General features: G+C 38.3%; 1 protein-coding gene across 1 annotated transcript in view; it reads left to right on the top strand.

Annotated features, from left to right (window-relative positions):
• The window catches only part of PAPSS1 (3'-phosphoadenosine 5'-phosphosulfate synthase 1), a 39893-nt gene extending 24250 nt beyond the window's left edge, over positions 1–15643 (top strand). Inside the window, exons 9-12 of the mRNA XM_063156459.1 lie at positions 1700–1835; positions 3737–4005; positions 5725–5954; positions 14605–15643. Coding sequence (XP_063012529.1) covers positions 1700–1835; positions 3737–4005; positions 5725–5954; positions 14605–14743 — 774 coding nt within the window. The 3' untranslated portion in view covers positions 14744–15643. The remainder of the gene's footprint in view (positions 1–1699; positions 1836–3736; positions 4006–5724; positions 5955–14604) is intronic.
• Positions 15644–16624: the final 981 nt, after the last annotated feature.

Here is a 16624-nt window from a genome sequence, read left to right as displayed (position 1 = left end):
ACAGGCCCTGTTCCTGGAGAGTTCATCATTTAGCTCTCTGGGGAGTTATTTCCCATCCAATGTGTTCGTTATGTTTTATTATCTTGGCCTTGTGTATGTCACACTGAAATGTTCTAATTGTAACACACTTACCACAACGCTGTGTTGGCTTATGCAAGCTGATGTGAATGTTACATCTCAGCTCTGCAGAGCCAAAATATGTTTATTTCCCCATTTGTCTCTGAGGTATTTTTGTTTACAGGTATGACATAAATTAGGTAAAGAGAAATCAAGCATACCTCAAATTATGAGCTTGCTCTTGAAAAGGGAAAGCCTTTGAAAAGTTGTAAAAGTATCTGTATGACTAATAGAAGATTTTTAAAGCCCTTGATGTATTCTGTGATGTTGAAGATAAGATTATCACTTTATTGAAAAATTAACATAGATCTAATAACTTATAAGAAAATCTTGTGCAGACAAAATTTGAATGACTTATATAGAAGATAAGGAACTATGTTCTTATGCCTGTACTGGGGTGTATAGCAGTAACATAACAGCATGTTAATTTGGTGGCTGTTCTTAATCAGAAATATTTGGGTACCTGAGAGATTCTGTAGTGCAGATTTTTCTCATCCTTGTACCACTATCACACCTTCCCTCCACCTTTGTAAGCTGTCAAGATCTGGTATTTTCTTCAGGAAGGGAATGGTTACTGTGAGATAATTTAATTCCTGCAGGTCAAAGAAAAAATAAATTGAAAAATCACACCCAATTTTCACACCTTGGTTTTTAGGTTTATTATGTAGTATCTTCTGTTATATCAAGATTTATTATCATTTATAATTGCATAAGACTAAAAAAGTTATCAGAAATGTGTATGAAACTTGAAAGTATTTTGATTTTGTCTTCAAAAGAAAATGCATTCTTAGAAATTAAAAGTTTCACAGTAATGTCTGTGTCTCTTTGTAGAGGATGTTAAGCAGCTTGCCATAATTATTTTTTGATAAAGCATGAGGTGATATTTAAAGATATGAAAAGAAGTGTAGTGACTGTCCAACATCTGTTACTTGGGTAAACTGCTACCATGAAACAACTCCAAAAGCTTTTCTACTTCAAAGATTGTGATTTTATTTGTAGATTAAAATGGGTGAATAGTTAATCAGAATTGTTTTGTTTGTTACTTTATTCTTGACTAGAATCTTGTAAACTACAGAGTTCAAATGCTGCAATATGTTCTATTGCAGCATTGTAAATCTTGTATATTAGAGAGTACAAAAGCTTCAATAGCATTTGCTTTGACCAGTAACTATTAAGTGTGCAACTTTGTTGTATTGCTATATTGTAATTAAATTTTAAAATATGTAGTAATAAAAATATATGCTAATATATGCTAAATAAATTGTAATAGAGCTTTCAAGACTCTATCTTTGTTTGTCATGCAGTGTTGGTTAATAATAATGGCTATTTGCATTTCTTTATATTATCTCAATTTTGAAAGAAAGGCCTACTGAAGGTTTGTGCATCTCTCCTGCATCATGGGATAACATGTCTGGACTATGCTCCAGTGAATTTTTTTTCATTTTTTAACACTGATGCTTTACTTCCAACTGTCAAAATTAACCTGGAACACAATCCTTGGTAAAGATGTGTCCCCATTGCAATGCTCTTGATAAGAGAAGCTGATAACTAATCCTGACATGAACTTTGTTTTTTTTCTTAGATGGTTATGGAGCAAGGGAACTGGCTTGTGGGTGGAGATCTACAGGTCCTTGATCGTATTTATTGGAATGATGGACTAGATCAATACCGCCTCACTCCGGCTGAGCTAAGGCAAAAATTCAAGGAAATGAATGCTGGTGAGTAAATTTTTTTTGCTTGCTTTCTTCCTGCAGAGGCTTATCCATGTCTGCTGCCACCAGTGTGGCTGGCATTGTTTCAAGGGTGAAAATTTTGAATGCTCTTGTAGGCGCCTTTCTTTGCTTTTAAATGAAATAATTTTTATGATCTGAGGAACTGCATTGCCTAAATGCATAACAGAAGCTGGTAATGCCTGAGGTTCTGAACTTTATCTTTCCATGCACTGTAGATATGTTAGTAATGGAAGAAAAGATAATGTTAAAATGTGGTAAGTTGTGATTTAAAGATCATGTTTGGCCAAAACTACAGATGTATGGTTGAATGGTGCACTTTCATGCTCTGCTATTTTTAAGTCTGTTCCATGCTGCTTCTGGGAAACAAGGCTTATGAAAGTAGTGCAGGTAGGCTGGTGCCAAGTTTCTTTCCAGCACAAGAAATAAAACAGTTTTTTTCACAAAAGTGGTTGTGTTAGGCAGATAAGTAAGAGGCTGAGGAATGTCATAAAGCAGAGAACAAACATGCTGCTTTCACTGTGGCAGTGACTGGCAGGCAGCTGCACTGGTAAATGTGAGGAGAGATTAAGAATGCAAAGCACAACTGGTCCTGAGCTCCTGTCATTGTTCTGTGTGGTCTGTAGGTTCTGTGTAGGAGCTGTAGGTCTGCAATATCAGTCTTTTGGCTAACCCCTAAACAAACACATTATTTGAGATCTGAAAAATCCCTGTTCTCTAGGTTTCATTGGTTCCATATTGGAGAATCTCTCGTTTCAGTGGTTTTGCTGTCTTGCAGGGCACTCAAGTTCATTTGAATTTGCAGGAGAGAGGGAAATCCTGTGGCAGGGTTTTTCATTGAAGGGTTTGTAACACTCTGGAATAGCAGTTAGTCTTGCTTGGTTCTTACCATGCTTAAAATCTTCTAAACTAAGGCAAAGGAAACTTAGTAAGGAACATTAAATCCCCTTTTATGAATTTTGTTCCAAACAGCTCCATTTGTTCTCTTGATGAAATATTTAGCCTTTAAGATAGGTAGCATAGTTTTATTTCTTAGTAGAATACAATATCCATATTCAAGTGAAAAATCCAAATGGAAGTTGGAGAAACTAGAGTCATTCTGCAGAAAATTCAGAAGTTAAGGAAGCTGATTTTTTTTTTGTACAGTTGTTTTTAATTAGTTTTTCTTACTAAGTGTTATGAATATGAGCGAGACCAAACTTTCTCTGGAGAAAGAGGTTATTGTTTATTAAAATAGCTGTAAGGAACAGAGTACCCAGGATAAGCCCAGGCACCCACACAGCGAGCGAAAAACAGAACAGTGCGCTACCCCAAGTGCACTGGGTTCTCCTCAGAAAACAAGTTTCCAAAAAGAAGAACCCCAACCCACCCAAACTTCCCTCATTTATAGCCGCCTTTGAATCCAGGATTGGTCCATTTTGGATCTGCATGGTCATTGGTCCATTTCCAGGCTTCCCATTGGTCTTTAACACTATTCATTCTGGACCAGTCGCTTCTGCAGGGCTTTGAATGATTGGTCAGATCTTCTCTCCAATCCCTCTTCGACTTCATCTTGCCCCGCCAGACTACCCTTCCACCAAACCCTGGACCCTTTTCGTAGAACTTTTTAATAATCCCGCCCATTCTTAACATAATACAATTAATATAACATAATTAATATAATATAATTGAACTATACCCTAATTTAACATAACTTTTACTTATAACACTAAGTGCAGTGATTTTGTAATAATTGATAATTCTTCAATGACCTGCGAGCACTGCTATTACACATGTTTAATAGACCTCAGAGAAAAACATATACTGAAGTTTTTTCCATGCCTGTACACCTCCTGATAAAATAACTTGCTTCCCTTATATCTTTTGTCTTGTTCGTTTTTCCTCCCCAGATGCTGTCTTTGCATTCCAGTTACGCAACCCGGTGCACAACGGGCACGCGCTTTTGATGCAGGACACTCACAAGCAGCTTCTGGAACGCGGCTACCGGCGCCCCGTTCTGCTCCTGCACCCCCTCGGGGGCTGGACAAAGGAGGATGATGTTCCTCTCATGTGGCGCATGAAGCAGCACGCTGCAGTGCTGGAGGAGGGAGTCCTGAATCCAGAAACAACAGTGGTAGCTATATTCCCTTCCCCCATGATGTATGCAGGACCCACTGAGGTAAATACATCAGGAGTTGAAAGTGAAACAAAACCCTTTTCATAGTGCACGAAGATATTTTGCGCGACATCTGATGTTTGTGTGTTGTGTTGTTTTAATGGAGGGAGAGACTGATTTTGCTTGAGAAAGCAGATTTTCAAGTCTCTGTCACCATCCAAAACATTATCTTCTGAAGAAACTTCTGTATTGGAGGATTTTGCTGGAAATGCTGGGAGAAAATATTGTGTTTATAGGTTCCTTTCTTTACAATTACAAGGATATGATAATAATTTAATCCTTCCTCCTTTTTTTACGGTCTTTTTTAGAAATAATGATAAGATCTGTTAACATACCAAGTGATTGTTCTGAATGTTAAAAATACTTAAGTTTTATGATTGTTTAGCAGGAAGTTTATATGTTAGAGGGGCATTCAGAAATTAAGAAAAAAACCAGTCTGTTTATTTTTTGGCAAACTTAATTCAGAGAGAATTGTTTCAAGACTTTTGTATGAAATAATTCTTTGGCAACACTTTGTTTAGGAGCCAGGTCTTGGGTTGGAGTCCCTAGAGGTTTGTGGGAGGCAGCAGAAAGAATAAATGTTCTTAGTTGAGGACAATTCCTTGAGGGGATATTGATTCTCCATCTCATTCCTTTTTCCAGGCTCTGAGGTTAACTCTGGGGGAGCTTTTTTCATAGATAGGAGATCTTGCCAGTGAAGTTAAATTAGGCAGATGCCACTTATTTTCTGCTGGCCAGTTGACTGGTCAAACAGAGCTTTTTCTGCCTTTCAGTCCAGAGAAAGAACTGCAGTCCAGATCTAGTGAGTGAGTTCATGTGGGGAATCTTCTGCTGCTCTCCATAGGCTTTTTATGAGAATTAAAGAAATCTTCTACGTCATTCTTGTATGTGTGAGGAGGAGCAAAATCCCCATTCCTTATTCTGAACAAGATAAATTTTTTCTCCTTACATATTTTTCTCCTCCTGTGACCTATGAGGTCATTTACAGTGACCTCAGAGTACAGCCTGACAGTAATATTTGTTCAAGTAATAAGAGAGATTCTTTCTTTAATAATTTTCCATAGGTTATTTAAAAGTCATTGGTACCCTATCTGTTTCTATAGCATAAATGCTTTACAGAAGAACAAGCAGCTGGTGATATGGTTATCTACAGGACGGATGTGTTCTTCCAGTCTTTAAAAATCCAAATGGACAACTTTAATATGTATCAATTTAGGATTTTTTTGTATTTTTAACATTACTGACAAGTGCCTTGGAAGAAAAGCAAGAGTTCTGTAAGGGAAAGCTGTATCAAACTGCAATAAATTCACCTGCTTGGGAAAGTTAATCTATTACAAGCATTCATGTGCAGTGTGTACCTGGTTTATATGTCCTTTGGGTTTTAATGTTCATGCAGACAAAGTGTTAGTTCTACCTTGAACAATATCCTTGCCACATGTACAAGTTGAAAATGCTGAACATGGGTGGTTTTTCATTCTGAATGTGTAGATGGTGCTGAAGTAACTTTCTGAGTACCTACTGTGCAGATAAAAAGAGGATAGTATGTTTTAGCTGTAAGTTTGATGGTGGTCGTCTTAACTGGTTCTTTATTATGTTGTGGCTCCATAGTAAAAATCACATCTGATTAAGGAAAAATAGTATTTACAGAGTGCATGCCCATTTTGAGAGCTGCAGTTTTGGAGCCTTTTCTTCTGTTAATTGTTTTTGCTGTCTCTGTTGTAGGTTCAGTGGCACTGCAGATCCCGGATGGTTGCAGGAGCTAACTTCTACATTGTAGGGCGAGATCCAGCAGGGATGCCACACCCTGACACTGGGAAAGACCTGTATGAACCAACCCATGGTGCCAAAGTGCTCACAATGGCTCCAGGCCTCCGAGCACTGGAAATTGTACCCTTCAGGGTTGCAGCCTATAATAAAAAAAAGAAGTGCATGGATTATTATGACTCTGATCAGTAAGTTGCATTTTCATTTTAAGAAAATTCTGAGCAATAGCGGCCTCTTACCCCTGCCCACATTAAAAAACTTGTTCATAATTAAATCTATATTGCTCAAATAGGGCAGTGTTGAAGATGTGATTTTAAACAAATGTAGCTTAATTTCAGCATGATTTGGTTCACAGTGCAGCTGCCTGATCTAACTTTAGCTGCCACATGAAGACTCCCCAGGTACTGGAGTTTCTCTGATTCTGGAACATAATGACACAGATTGGTAAATCCAGAAAAAGATATTATTATTTATTATAATGGTAAAATTAGCTTTCTTTCTAAATAAGCTTCTCAGGTGTCAGGTGTGCATCAGATAGGAGGGAAGAGACACAGTGAGAGTGTGCAGCGTGGAAAAGAAAGTGGACAAGATGGGGTGGCAAATACCTATTTATTTTCTCTATTGGTAATAAAGCACAATGATGTGCTAAGAGTATTCTGTGTCCCAGGGTTTTCAGCTGTTTTGTTGGTTTTTTATTTTTAATCCAGTTACAGAACAGTTAATTTAATCTTCTGTATGCATACTTCAATGTTATTTTTCCCTTGTGTGGGATAGCAGTGTTCAAAACTTTGTGTATGTGTTGCTCTGGTGACAATGAATAATACTGGAAAGATGACTTCTCATTTTAATTTAACCCTCTTTATTCAGATTATTGACATGTACTTTTGTTTTACATCAAACTGCAGTTGAAGTTGGTACTGAAATGCAAACTTCTCTGGGCAACCTGTTCCAGTGCCTCACCACCTTCACAGGAATAAGTTTCTTCCTAATATCTAATCTAAACCTACATTCTTTCAGTTTGAAGTCATTCCTCCTTCTCCTATCACCACATGCCCTTGCAAAAAGTTCCTCTCCAGCTCTCTTGTAACTTCCTTTAGGAACATGAAGTTGCTATAAGGTTGCCCTGGAGCCTTCTCTTCTACAGACTAAACACTCAGCCTGTCTGCAGAGGAGAGGTGCTCCAGCTCTCTGATCAAATTTTTTGCCCTCCTCTGGACTCACTCCATCAGATCCATGGACTTCCTATGCTGAGGTCCTCCCTAGGGTCTGGATGCAGTACAGGTGGGCTGTCACAACAGTGGGGTAGAAGGGAAACATCACCTTCCTGGACCTGCTGGTCAGAAAGATCTTTCAATACAGAAGGATCAAAGTGAAGTAGTTTTATTGGTATATCAATTCTTACTAAATTAGAATAGTAAGGGAGTAGCAATGTGACAGGCCAAAATTCAGAATATTGATTCTCTGATCATCAGTACTGTACTCTTAGTAGGATAGATGTGATTTGAATCAAGTAAAATTATACCTCTGTCATTAAGTGTAGCAAATGATTAAAGAGAACCCAAACAGCTCTGAGATTTCCTTATAAAAAGCAGTGGGAACAGATTTTGCCTTCGGTCACAGACTGCACATCATGTGCGCCCTTTTATCCTTTCACTGTGTCTATAAAGCCTTGATTTGGGGCATTTTTTTCCATGGTTCTGTAAGTGTCATGGAAAAAAGGCCATGCTGCCACTAATGTGTGCAGTTCTGCCCTGGTGCTGCCCATTTGTTTTGTCCTTCCCTGGATGCTGTTTGTGGATGGGCTGGTGTGTGGCAGCAATCCTCTAGGTGGCAATGCGGACACGTGCAGGCTCCCGTCACTGCTCTGCCTGCCAGACGAGCACTGTGGTAGGCTCCAGACAGACTCAGAGCCTGGGTGGGTGCAGCTGGCTGCCATCCAAGATAGTCTGTGTAATGCTGAAAATGTGGCAGACTCCTGGACCATGTGGTGTTTGACTCTGCAAGGAGGATGGCAGGGAAGAGAGATTGCCTGGAAACATGAGATGATCAGTGCTGGTGGAAGACCCTTGGATGTGAAATAGTGATGTTTGTGGAAATATTTCCTGAGCTCACTTGGTGAAAAACACAGTGTGAAAATGTGGGAAGGAGGGTTGTATGCATAGAAGCATTGCTGTGACTTGTATCAGAAAAGGGTAATTTGGTTATCTCTTGCACCTTTCTCAGTTTTTCGAGACTTGGACATCTGACAGCCAACTAGACAATTCCAGAATTTACATCACTAATGAATGTGTGGAAGCTTATGGCAAGGGGGTTTCCCTTGGACTGAGCTATAGCTGGCCTTGTGTCTTAGCTGCTGGGTGTGGTTATTCTTTCCCCATGTGGTCATCTCTTCTGTTCTTTCAGGCCTCCTGGACTCCTCTGTCTGGGAAGGTGCTTGTGAGAAGCCATAGTAGACCCCATCTGCTGCCTTGAGTGTGTCTGTAATTTGGTAGAGTTGCACCCACACCTGGCTTGGCAGCAAAGACATGCAGAGATTTTGCAGTTGGGCTCTTTGCTGCCATTAGTGAAATACCTTTTGGCTTCTCAGGGAAGTCCTAACACGAGGATGGTGGTAGATGAATCTTTGGCTCATGGTGAGAGGTTGCCAAAAGCTTGGTCCAGCTGCCAGAGGGATGTCTGAAAAGTTGTGGCTGCAGAATTAGCGGTGGCAGAGAGTTGATTTGCTCAGCTTTTATGAGAAAGGTGCAACACTTGCTGACAGCACTCCTTGTATGCCTGTGGGGATGGGTTCAGAGGCTGGGTCACCACTGGTCAGCTGCCTCCAGTAGGGTGCTGGGCAACTGTGTGAGACCTGCCTGTGCCTGAGCTGCTCATGACCTTGCTGGCAAGCCTGGGAGGCACCAAAAAGCCTACACTGGCCCTGCCTCCAAATCAGTGCCAGGGGCCCTTACTGCTCTGGTGTGCTGCCTGTGATATTGTGCTTAAAGTCTTCTGCTCCCAGAGGTGACCGCACAAGCACAGTTTTGTGGAGTTGGTGTAGAAGGTCAGTTTGTTTCTCACTTCTGTTAGTACCCTCCAGAACATGTGCTGCCCTTGGGGTTTCAGTTGATCCAGTGGCTGCTTGGGACCAGTGTGGAGACTGCTGACTTGGTCAGGATCTTGTGCTGCTGCTTAACAGTGCTGAGCTGCTGTGTGGGAGCTGAAGTCACTTGGCCCCTGTCAGTAAGGAAAGGCAGAAATACCCTGGTTGCATTCAGGATAACAGCATTGTCTGTGAGGAGAGGGGGTAAGGAAAGACTGACCTGAAAGCATTAATAACAGCTGCACAGCAAGTGTAGTTGCAAAGTGGTGCACAAAGCTTAACTTTTATAAAATGTTTAAATAAAGTTACCCCTTAGAACATTAAGACATATGAACAACCGATGACTTAGAATTATATTAATGTTTTACCTCATGAAGCCAGCACAACTTTAAATTTGTTTCTTGGACATCTTAGAACTAGGTTTAGTACCTCATGAAACTGAACTCTTGAAACTTATTTTTTGAAAAACAATTTGTCTGAAACTTAGATCTAGGAGAGTGATTTGAGGAATGTATTTGAAGTGATGTATAGCAGCACAGGTAGAACTAATTTAATTTTCTTTTCCCTTTGGTCAAAATGAGGATGATTAAAATAAAATTTCCGTTTTTTGCTGTTGCTCAAGTCAGATAGAAAGCCTAATCTAAGTTTCTGTGTGGGAAGCTTGAGCGTTTCCACTTGCATAGAATTCTGAATTAATGCATATAAAAGCTAGCAGGAATATTATTATAGTCCTTATCAAAGTTTTTGCACTTTTATATTTCATAAAATTTTTTATCTGTAACTGAATATATACAAATGTGTTTTAGAAAAGCTTATAGGAAGAACTCTAATTATAATGGATAATTAAATTGAATGTCTGACCTGTAAACAACTGGTAGAGTGAAGTGTAAAGAAAACAACCAAAGAACCAAGAAACCAACAAATAACACCCCTACCCACCCACCCCCCTAAAAAAAAGCTTACCCAATGCTGAAATTCCTTCAGAAAATCAGTTAGTGAGATTCTTCAGCCAAAAAGGCCTCACACAGTTACCACAGACAAGTGTAATTTGGGATTGGTGGCTTAATAATAGAAGTTGGTTTTGTGAGCAGAGATTCCCAATTCTTTATGGAAGATCAGTTCTATAAAATGCAGCCACAGACTGCTGCTGAGAAAAAACGCAATTAAGAAAGGAAATTAGTCTGGCAATTAAAAAAGCCACAACAGTGTCTGGAATTAAATTACTTTTTTTTTTTTTTTTTCCTGAAAGAAAACCAAAGAGAACATTTTGGCTAAAAGAAACCCATAAGTAAGGTGACTGGAGCAGATTGTTCATGCTGTGTATAAAATGTAAATGAAGCATGGGTATCTGTGAAGAAGAGAGATTTTAACTTTATATATTTTTTCCTGGGACCTTTAATATGGTTGCCATTACTGCTTTAATCCTATAAAATCATACTTATGGGGGAGCTGTTCCAACTAAGTACATACTGTTCTCAAATTAGTTTTTTAAAGTGGTAGTAAGAGGCTGCAATAAGCACACTTGACTGTTCTCCCTAATTTAGTTATGTGAAATATGGTTTTTCAATTACCATCAGTACATAATGTAGGATACACTGAAGCTCTGCATCAGGCCCGGAGACTTTAACCCTCCTGCCAGTCAGAAAGGAATTAGGAAAGGATTTGCTTTGCATATGTTGATATTAATCACAATATCGTGTTCTGATTTTACAAGTTTGTTCCAGGGTGGTTGGGATTTGAACCTAGCTGGCAGTAGCTGGTTCATTCAGCATCATGGGACATTCATTCCCAAGGCACAGTGTAGACTTCCTGGAAGAGTTACAGAGTAAGTCATGACTTGATGCTGCAAGGGCAAGTTTAAATTCAGAGCAAGTGCTTCTAGAAGGAGTTTAAGGTTAGAATTAGACCCCAGATAAGGAGTTGTGAATTGTCCCAGAAATTAGTCTGAAGTCTAGTAGCTGAGTAGAACATCACAGTTGTTTTGAAGACAGAACAGGGTGAATAAGTCATGTTATTATTTTATTTCCCTATTGTTCTATTTGCCTAAAAAGAAAAAAAAAAAAAAAAGGCAAAACTGTGAATGAATGGTTTGTACTTTTATCATGAGTCTTGTATTTAAGAGTAATTCTTTAAGACCTTGAGAGCATCAGACATTGCCCTCCAGAGAATGGGAGTTTCTAGAAGATCATTTGGACATACCTGAGAGAAGGTCAGGGTTCCCAAGATTATGACTGATCTTTAGTCATCTTTAGTCTTTCTCCAGATGAAAAATCTATTATGTAATGTGGTCTATACTTAGATTAAATTTGTAGGGAATACTGAAGCAGAAGAAATGTTCTCTCCAGTTACTGTATTAATGCACTGTATTGACACCTCAGAGATCCAGCACAGGAGGTTCCCTGTGGCAGTCACTTCCTCCTTGCAAACTAATCATGTCCTTGTTTTGTCACAGGACCTGTTAGGTCTCTGTAATCCCTGTCCTCCATCAGTAAGAAAATTTCACAGTGTGTGTAGGTATGGTTTTTTCCATACTGTGAGTGTAGTAGAGTTCTAGGATGCTATGCCTCCGAGCAAATACCAGTCCTCAGTGTGAAATGTGCCAGGACTGTTTTTCTGTTAACAAATTTTTGTTGTGGTTCTATTTCTGCTTTCTTTTCCTCCTTCTTTTTGGAGGATGCTTTTAATTGCAGTGGCACAAAGTATTGTGTTACTACCAGTCAAACTCAATTGGCACTAAAGTTAGTGTCAGTCAAACTCAATTGGCAGTAAAAAGTCAAGTTAATGTTAAGAGTATTTAGTAGCATCAAGCATGGCTAAAAGAAAGCTGATTCCAGCAGCTACTGAGTAAAATTTTTAAAGGCACTTAAAATGCCATGCTCAGAAAAGGCTTGTGTTAAGTTTCATTGAGGGTCATTTCAAATCTGACAAGAATGAAATTTGAATGATTTTTTTTATAGCATCTTTAATGGTGAAGTGTTTCCTCCTCTCATGTTCCACTCAAATCCACCTTATATACAGTAACTCTTAATGTCCTCAAAATTCACTCTGAACGACATTTCTTGGTGACTCCTTTTACTATCTCCTTCTACTAAAGCAAATTACTCATCCTGATATGTTTTATTTCAAAATGCTTGTGGGCCACATGCCACAGTGGTCACAGTACTGATGAGGTTTTTCTCCTTAGCAGGAATTTCAGTTTCTGAAATTTTATTGAAATTTTTAAATGCTTTAATTTTTTAAAAAAGGCAAAAATACTGTCTTGTTGTGTATATATTGCCAAGGCTCCATTTGAATAAGAATTTTTTTTAAAGAAAAACCCTTTCAAAACAGACCTTCAGGATAATGTGAGGACATAATTTTTAATTTTTAATAGCATTTTGGAAACATTATAACATGCTGAATGTACTATGTTTCTGATCTGAAGCTCACTCACTTTTTTCATTTCATTTTTTTATAATTTCTATAGATCTCTTTAGCTTTGTGTTTCTCTCTTCCTTGGTATCTCTGCTTCTTACCTGCTTTTTGTGCAGCTAGGGATAAGAAGCAGCTAAAGGAGTTGTATGTGTTATTGATGGAAACTTCTATGACATATCTAAATGTTGTAGTTTGGTAGCATTATTTCACTTGCAGGGTATGGGACAAAGTTGAGTGCTTTTCTGAAATCTTAAGAAACAAGTGGAAATAAAGCACCTTTTTTTTTTTTTTTTTAATGCTCAAGCTTTAGTGTGGAGAAACCACACATGGAGTAACTTCACAGTACTTGCTTTTCTCTTCTCTTCCTGATCATCTGAACACTTGGTATTTTTTTGACAGAATTAACCAGATTTATCACTTCCCCACATATATTTTATATAAATAGCTCTTTGCAAAGCACTCAAGTTACCTTCAGGCAGTGTTAGTGAACAGCAGACATCTCTCTGCTAAGGCATAAAATTTTCAGATGTTATAAATAGCAGTGCCAACTTTTTCTCCCATGGAGCTACACCAAGTTTAATTTTTCATTTTTATGTGATTTATATTTTGCAGGACTAAAGCACAGTAGGATTTTTTTGTCTTGTGACACTTCAGGAACCCACAGTCCCAAATTTAGAGCAACAAGAAAAGAGCATGTATGGCAGTGCTGGTGTGTAAATGTATACAGCCCAAATCAAAAAGTTATGGGGCTAGTGTTATTGTGAAAGGGAACTGTGGAATGCTTTCTGCATCTTGCTAACTTCCATACCCTACTGAGCATAGACCAGCACTTAGAGCCAAGTTCTGCCCTCTGATGTGCACACTTGGCTCCTGTCTCTGTCTAAGGCATTTACATCTGAGATCAATACTTGGTTTTTATTTCAAACAGACAAGTAAAGAATGAGTAATTCATACATGTTGCAAATTGAGCAAATGGCATAAGTAAAATTGTATATTGAATTTAGAAATACATATTTTCTTCCTTTGGAACATTTAATAGAGCTCTGGCATTCCTGTCTTGCTTTTACTTTCAGTCCTGTGAGGAGTAACTTAATTTGTGGAGCTTTTGCTGCTTATGACTACATACCTGAGAAGTTAATAATAATTTAGAGTCTTATGTAAACAATGGTAAACAATCCTAATCTGTCTTCAGTTTTTTTCATTTGTCCAACTGAATTTTGTTTTTTATGGGAAAAGGTGTCTTTAGAGGAAGGTATTTTTATTATTCCATTGCTTTTCTCTTTATTTTGAGCTGTATATGCCATGCTGTCAATATGCATAAATATGTATATGTGTGCTGAGTGTCTGGCAGAGGCACAGCTGGGAAGCTTGCCTCTAGATACTGAGGCTTTTACGTTCTCTGTTCTCCAAACAGTGCCACTAAGATGTACAAATTTTTTTTACACATTCTCTAGTGGCACTAAAATGACCTCCTTGAACCAGCACAGGAACATCCAGCCAGCTCATCAGGCTGGTCTCCTGCCCTGGCAAGGCAAGGTGTAAATCAGGATGGCTGCTGTTGCCTTGGCAGAGGGCTCAGACAGTAGGTAGAGTAGATGGCTCTCCTTCAACAGGAGTTTGTTTCCTCACAGAGAGCAAGCCAGACTGAATTCAGTCCACAGGGGTTCAGTTGCACCATGCTGCTATATGGTAGATATTTTTGCCCCTGACGAGGGTAAGGAATGATGAGGAGGACTCCATCTTGTCAGAAGGCTAATTAATTACTTTATTATACTATATTATTCTATATTGTATTACACTATGTTACATTACATCTAAACTGAATCTGCCAAGCACTCCACTGCGCTGAATCTTGTGACTGTCAGCCAACAGTTCCAATACACACACACCTGGATCCAGTTGGTCAGTGAATCAAAGCACTCACACCAGAATCCAGTTATCAATTCGCTTCAGGTAAACAGTCTTCCACAATGCATTCCACTTGTGAACAAACACAGGAGCAGTAAATGAGATAAGAGTTGTTTTTTCTTTCTCTGAGGTTCAGAGAATGTGAAACCCAGAAGTATTCTTGGTAAGAATTGTGCCTTGCTTTTCTCTGTGAAGAGAAATGTGACTACACTGCTAAAACCTCAGGAGTTACCAAAGCTGAATATTGTAGAGGATGTATATTCCTGAGATTTACTGCCATTGCTGGCCTTGAAATGACAGCTGCTATACAGCATTATACGCCCAAGAAAAAAATGTGTAAAGTATCAAGAAAGTAGAAGGAATATGAGCAACTTTGCCTGCCTTTAATGTATGTTCTTTTTTCCCTCCCTTTTCCTCCACCCCTACCCTGTCAGCCATGAAGACTTTGATTTTATATCGGGGACCCGCATGCGCAGGCTGGCTCGGGAAGGACAAAACCCTCCGGAAGGCTTCATGGCTCCCAAGGCTTGGACTGTGCTGACAGAGTACTACAAATCCTTGGAGAAGGCTTAGGCCTCTTATTAACTGCAGATCAACCTTTGACGCCTGATTTATTTACGAGAAGGGGACCACACAGTCACCATTCATGTTGCTTTGTTGTGGTGTCTGTCAGGAAGTTCTCTGAAAACAGATTCTTTCTTCCTAACTTAGCATCATTCTTTGCCTGCCCTTATGGGTTCTATTATGTCCTGGCACCTAACTAGCTGCTGGTTTTAATGTCTTCTCTTTTATTACAGTTAATATTCATGCAGTAGGATTTTTAACTCCTGTATTTTTTTTATATTTTACTGCCTCTGTCCTGAGTTCTGCAGCTGTTAAGTAGATGCAGCTTTTTCATATGTTTAAGCTCCTGGGTAGTGTCTGGTTTTAGTAGTTTGTAGGAGAAAATGTCAGACTTAATCCTTTAACTATGGATAGATTATCTATAAATCAAAAAAGTAAAGAATGTTTCAAAATGTCTGTAAAAGTGTCTTCATCTTTATCTCATTATTATCATCTCCAGAAGCACTTAAAATTTATTTCTGACTATGTAATCAAAAAGCAGAAGGGTTTCTTTTTATGTAGCATAATTAAAATTTTGCTTTCTTTGTTTAATTTTGGAGTTTATTTAGTTGTATGTTGATTCTCTTCTGCTGTGAACCTGTAAAGGTGGACAAGTAATGAATAAAAGAAAATACCTAGTTTTCAGTTTCAATTGTAACAAATTCATATATTGTTTGGTTGCTCTCATATATGCTTACTGCCATAGGTGTCAGTAGGGTATGTTTTATTTCATTTGATGTAACTTACTGGTTTTTGAGTCCAGATATGCTTAATCAGCCTACTACAACTTTTAAAAAAGCATGACAGCCCAAACTTAATTTCATGTTTAATAATTGCAAGAAAAATAAAGAAAATCCTTAGATTTTGGTATTTCCTGTGGTAAAAATGCTTTGTTCAGATATTAATTTTCTGTCTATTTTTCAAGGTCTCCAAAGAGTAATTTTTGCGAGTTAGCTTTGCTTGCTTTAAAGGCAAAGCACATGTTCTTTTAGGATTCTTCAAAAATCCTGAAGAAACATAAGAAATGAAAAGTAAAACATTTCTTCACGTGTAAAGTAACACTGGTGTCCCTTGGTGTCTTTTCAAGCATTTGCAAGTAACCAGTGGAGCAGTCATAACCTCTCTTAGCTAGAAACTACCTCATATCCTTGTCACAGAAACTTTTTTCTTGTTAAACAGTGTATATAGGAATATCCAGCTCAAAACTGTTGTTAGAATGTTGCTACTGGATGAAGCATGTGTTCATCTAGATTAATTTTTTTATGCCAGGAAGGTTGTGATGTGGGGAATCTGTGTAATGAATTGGACGAATGCTACTTGAAGTGTTTGTCTACTTGTTCACAGTAGCATTTAAGACAAATTCTTTGAGACTGACCTCTTTTCTTCCTCTGTCTCTGAAGAGATGTAGAATATATTTTTAGTGGAATCTTTACTTTGATAGACAGTAAGGTGAAATTGGGAAAAACTAGAAGCTTGTTTATTAGCAAACCACAGCAATTGTTTGAGACTGTTTTAGTAATGTCAAGCAGAATCACTGAACAGATTTTCTTCAAACTTGAACTTTCTTTTTAGGTTGTATCAATATATAGGATGTATAAAATCCAGAAGAAAGAGTCCATTCATCCATGTGCAGCTGTTCATGGAAAACTTCAAGTTTAACCATGAAGGTGAACTAGAGTTGTCAGCTGCTAAAATGGGATTTGCTGTTGGAAGTTGCAGTTTGGACTCTTTGCTGTCAGGTTTGATTCTTTTGCTAGCTGTGATGAAAGATAATATTTTAACAGAATAGCAAACACAGAAGTTTGTTTTTAAAATGCTATATGAAGCTTGGAAAATAAAGGGGAGTGATGA

This window comes from Melospiza melodia, chromosome 5 (genome assembly GCF_035770615.1).
Source record: "Melospiza melodia melodia isolate bMelMel2 chromosome 5, bMelMel2.pri, whole genome shotgun sequence".
Lineage (NCBI taxonomy): Eukaryota > Metazoa > Chordata > Aves > Passeriformes > Passerellidae > Melospiza > Melospiza melodia.
The sequence above is the reverse complement of the archived record's forward strand: the minus strand, read 5'-3'. Positions and strand labels throughout refer to the sequence as shown.